The 5,227-nt window shown below is 39.3% G+C and overlaps 2 protein-coding genes across 2 annotated transcripts in view; one reads left to right on the forward strand and one right to left on the reverse strand.

Moving 5' to 3' along the window:
• The window catches only part of LOC107572383 (T-complex protein 1 subunit zeta-like), a 41,684-nt gene that overhangs the window by 11,118 nt on the left and 25,339 nt on the right, over positions 1-5,227 (forward strand). The window lies entirely within an intron of this gene.
• The window catches only part of rbm11 (RNA binding motif protein 11), a 4,075-nt gene continuing 3,517 nt past the window's right edge, over positions 4,670-5,227 (reverse strand). Inside the window, exons 5-6 of the mRNA XM_016258823.1 lie at positions 4,911-5,045; positions 4,670-4,809 (exon numbers count right to left, since the gene is read on the reverse strand). Of these exons, the coding sequence (XP_016114309.1) occupies positions 4,717-4,809; positions 4,911-5,045 (228 nt within the window). The 3' untranslated portion in view covers positions 4,670-4,716. The remainder of the gene's footprint in view (positions 4,810-4,910; positions 5,046-5,227) is intronic.

Here is a 5,227-nt window from a genome sequence, read left to right on the forward strand (position 1 = left end):
CCGGCGTTCAGTTGCTTAACGGATCCGCCCACCGGCGTTCAGTTAGTTATTGGCTGACACCCATCTACATCAGGCAAGGGGGTGTTGATACTTATGCAGTAACGTTAGCCAATCATAACACTGGCAGTTTTTACGGTCAACCCTTGAAGGAACCACCCCTTAAAAACTGATCGTTTCAGATGGAGTGAGTTTCAGAGTAAGGGTTGAAAATCATTACTTTTCCACTGCATAATCACTTGGTTTTTTTTCATGCAAAAAAAACTTTAATATTATAAGTGAACCTTAAGGAACGTATTAAAATAAAAAATGAATGTCATGACAGGCTAGTTTTAGCATGCATTTGTTCCCTTTCCCTTCATAGCTGATGCAAAATAAGCATATACATTTTAAATGTCTATACACATTTAACACATTCATTGCCACTCTTTTAAAGAAAATATTTCAATCTTAATCAAATTTCCCCCCTGCATGCCACTGGGCTAATGTCGAGCGTTCTGCTGGTTTTCTCACAGGTTCGGTTGTGGCGGGGGGCGGTGCGTTCGAGGTGGCTCTAGCGGATGCGTTGGTTAAACACAAGCCCAAAGTAAAGGGCCGAGCCCAGCTGGGTGTGCAGGCGTTTGCTGATGCCCTCCTCATCATCCCTAAGGTACTGGAAAACAGAAATCACTTTTAAAAATGAGAATTGACAAGCTTCTAGTGTAAAGGTGCCTTTGAATTACTTGCGTTTATCTTCTTCTTGAAGGTTCTGGCTCAGAATTCAGGCTTCGACCCTCAAGAGACTCTAGTGAAGCTGCAGAGTGAGTTCAAAGAGACTGGAGAGCTGGTGGGAGTGGATCTGAGCACAGGCACGTGGAGAGACACCTCACATCATGGCAAAATTATTTTTTTGTGTATTTGCTGTAATTAGTATTTAAAGATGTAAAATGTATAATAGTGTGAATCTAATTAAAGACACGTTATTCACTAAATCAAGGATCTTCACAGTAGCAGTAAGATTTACCTACATGTGTTAAAACATATATATATATATATTTACACAGATTTTTGTGAATGTCTTGCACCTGTGAACCCGTTTGACATGCTCGTACTCCTGTGTGCATGTGTTGGAAGAGATGGTCTGTGTTCCTCCGGCTGTAACGCATCAGTGTGGTGTGTTCTGTGTGCAGGTGAACCTATGATCGCAGGAGAGGCCGGTGTGTGGGATAACTACAGTGTGAAAAAGCAGCTGCTTCACTCCTGGTGAGTCAAACTCCACTGTTCCAGCAGATCACATGACCGACCAACACGTCACTGATGATCACTAGGGATGTAACGATTAACCGCGAGCCAGTCGAAAATCGATTCAAATATGTGACGATTCAAATCGGTTGAGATGCCAAACAAATCGCGATACAATTGGAGTAGGAGTTTATATGAATGTCTCTGAGGAGAACTGACTATCTTTAGAAAGGTTTACGTGGTATTTTATTTTCATCTTGCCTCTGAACAATGCATATTACAGTAGCGTTCATAAGCGCAGCTCTGCTTTGTTTACAGCGGAAACCCAGGAAACACTGTATCGCTGCTGCTCCATGAGCGCCTCCTGCTGGCAGAGAGTGAATCTGCGTCTCATTCAGTGCTTCTGCAGATATTTTATGTAGTATAGTTTCACAAAACTAAAATCAGACCATTCTGTTTTTGCTTCAAATTTCGACATTATACAGTCTAATTTAGATGAAAAACTACTATCATCTGATAATATTGTAACTGTTGTTTTAAAGGTCTCATATTGTCAAAACTGAAATTTCCTGGCTTTTTTCACGATTACTGAGGTCTAGGGGCTATGTAAATACCATATACGTTTCAAAACAGTCAGTCCACAGTAAAATGCACACAGCCTGCTTAAAAAGTTGACATCAGAACTACACAGTTTGTTTTACACACATGCACAGACATTATTTCATACACGACATAGTCGTGAGATGCAAGAAACATAGACATATGGCAAGAAATCTGTAGACGCGCACATAACTAAAGACAATACTTTATTGAACCTTTTCTGATAAGAAGTGCGCACTGCAAACGTGAGCATTTTTGTCGATCGTTTCTGTCCAGTCTGCTCGTTTTATCACGTTTAACCACAGCTGTCGTTGGTTTTGTCTGGCAGTGGCAGCAGATATGCGATCAGATTTCTAATTTGAGGCTGTATTACGTCGATTCTGGCTCCCAACATCACAACAAGATGATATTTTAAGCTCCTTATGTAGCCGAATCTGGGCATGTCTTCTCTCAAAGGCTAAATCTGCTCCACCATCAAGAAGCGGCTTGTTCAGAGAGGGGAATGAAGTGGTCCTGTCTGGACTCAAGACTACAATCCCATTCTGTCGTCATTATATTTATGAGCTAGGAAACATTTCTCCCCTGCAGTCAGTTGGTTTATGTTAGAGCTTGTGTTACAGAAGCACTGATTTGCAATACACACTTTCATTTATACCCATTAATCGTTTTGCTTTTTTTGTGTTTGAGTGTTTGAGCATGTGTGAGTTTAATGGGTCATTTAAGAATATACCGGTCGAGATGTGCGTTTGCTTTCTCCTCCACTGTGGCTTTTTCATCTCTTGGCGACCAGGAAATAAAAATCTGGTGTCCTCGGGTGGATCATGAAATTTCAGTATTTCCCAATTCAAGCAGACCAGAGCTAGTCTTGCAACTTCCTTACAAAACAAAAATCAAGTCTGTGATTTTCACAAAGGGTGAATTCCGGTGTTTTTGTTGAAAGGGGCGCATTCTAAAGTAAACAACTGACTGAATCCCGTTCATGAAGGCCCCTTGTCGCACAATTCTTTATTTCTTGTAATTACACATTTCGATCTTCTGACGGCACCCATTCACTGCAGAGGGTCCATTGGTGAGCAAGTGATGCAATGCTACATTTCTCCAGAGCTGTTCCGAGGAAGAAACTCATCTGTGTCTTGGATGGCCTGACGTTGAGCAATTCTTTTTTTTTTTATAACCCTTTAATGCATACATTAAAAAAACTAATACATATGTCCAAATCACGACAGAAAATCACAGTTCTTAAGAGTTTTTCCAAAAAATCCTCGAGTACTGAACGATAGTTCGCTGTGTTCTAGAACACATGACATCACAATCTCACAGCAATTTGTAACTATTTAACATTTTGGTGAATTGGTGGCTAATTTGTAGCCTGTTTGTATGATTACATTTATGTAAAAGTGCTCGTAGTAGGCGAATCCTGCTTGAAGACCAAGCTGTGGCACGGAAACCTGTAGGCCGCTACCGCTCATCCACATTCAGCTGGTGTTTGTACTGGTCTGCAGAGATTTTCAAGAGAAGAGCAGAGTAGAGACTATTAGAGGAAAACATCACGGTTTACAGCGGCTTTTTCAACACGAGTCAAAGAATCCCACCAGCGGTGCTTTTCTCAGATCCTTCAGAAGAAACACGCTGTTATTCCCGTGTGGTGCAGCTCTGGATGCTAGTAATACAAATATACTATATTCTCAAAAGTCTGAGAAAAAGTGCGCATTCAGTATGGAAAACAATATTCTTAATAAAAATGTTGAATTTTTTTAAAAATCAATAAATGCAAATAAAGTACAACTAATAAAAGATATTTCAGAATTTTGAAGATTGCAATATAGATAATTAAGAATGCACCAATTTAATAATAAAAATGCAAATAGAACAAGCAAAGGTGGACCAAATATCAAGAAATTTGTTCATTTTTAATTTTCACTAAAATGTTACAGCATTAGTATAATTTCTTAATAAAATATAGCCAATATATTTTACATTATGTTCAAAAAATACATTTTTTTAAACCCAACTCAAACACAGGATTGGATTGATGTTTTAAAAAGTATATTTACGATGAAGAAAATGACATTCAGAAAGCTGTATTTGTTGATTTCTGGGCTAAATGGATTGAGAATAACTCCTGTTAACGAATACTTTTTATCATACGGGTGTTCTTTCAGGAGGGACCACCAAGCCCTTCTCTTTCGTGCTGAAACTGTTAAAGAGATTATTTTGAAGAGCTTGTCACTTGAGAAACTTATTGGTGTTTACTGAATATATTTGTATGATGGAGAAACTAAACGTGACAAATGAGCAGATGCCGTCAATATAGTGTCACATGATCTTCAGAAATCAGTATAATATGCTGATTATTAGAAACATTTCTGATTATTATCAATGTTGAACACAGTCGTGCTGCACAATATCTTTGTGGAAACATGAATAGAAAGTTCAGCGTTTATTTGAAATAAAACACGTTTTTATACACCAGCACTAACTGAAATACTCTAGTACTTAGTGAAGTCCTTTTATTAACTCTAAAGTCTGAAGTTAATAGTTATTGCATCTTATCATACTAGTTCAAGAGAGGGAGAGGCTTTGGTTGAAGGCTATTCCAGGTAATAAGAGTGAATGCTTGATGTTAGAAATGATCATCCAACATAAATGATATTTTGTGTCGTTAAGCTTTTATCCCCCTATAAAACATCACTGTCCATGATAAATGCATCAATCAATCATATAGTTATTGAGGTTCTAATCACCTGAGCCGATTCTGCACGAGATGCAAAGCCCTGCTGAATGTGAGATGAAGTCGCAAACAAACATTTCAGATCATCGCACTTGCGCTTCCACACTTCCAGACACAGGAGGGTGCATTCAGACGGCTTTATTAGAGCATGCACAGATATGACTGGTTTACAGCGGACCGTGTGAATCAGAGCTGATAAAATCGCTCACTGGAGCATACGGGGTCAGGATGCTCGAACAGCGCCCTCCATACAGCGGTCTCTGAAAACAAAACGCATATCCGGAGTTTGTATTCAATCTGAGCCAATAAAATAAAATGCACACAGATAGCATTGCATTTAGTGTTTAGTCTGTAAACGTACGCTTGCACAGCCCACGCCGCTGCTGGCGGACCTGTGGAGAGACGTCCCAGACGAGTGAGCGGAGCTCGGACACAGCTGCAGAGGAGGACAGAGCCACACAGCTGGAGGACACACCTGCAGACGCCTGCTGTACACCTGACACACACACACACACAACATCTGGAGCTGTATTAGACCATCCTGGGTACCTATTATGCAGGACAAGAAATCATCTATTAATTAAAAAAAAAAAAATTGTGCTGTTAGCTCTTTTTGGAATAAAAGTTTGTTGATTATTTTATATATATATATATATATATATATATATATATATATAT

The sequence above is a fragment of the Sinocyclocheilus grahami genome, unplaced genomic scaffold, assembly GCF_001515645.1.
Source record: "Sinocyclocheilus grahami isolate Dianchi unplaced genomic scaffold, SAMN03320097.WGS_v1.1 scaffold1742.1, whole genome shotgun sequence".
NCBI lineage: Eukaryota > Metazoa > Chordata > Actinopteri > Cypriniformes > Cyprinidae > Sinocyclocheilus > Sinocyclocheilus grahami.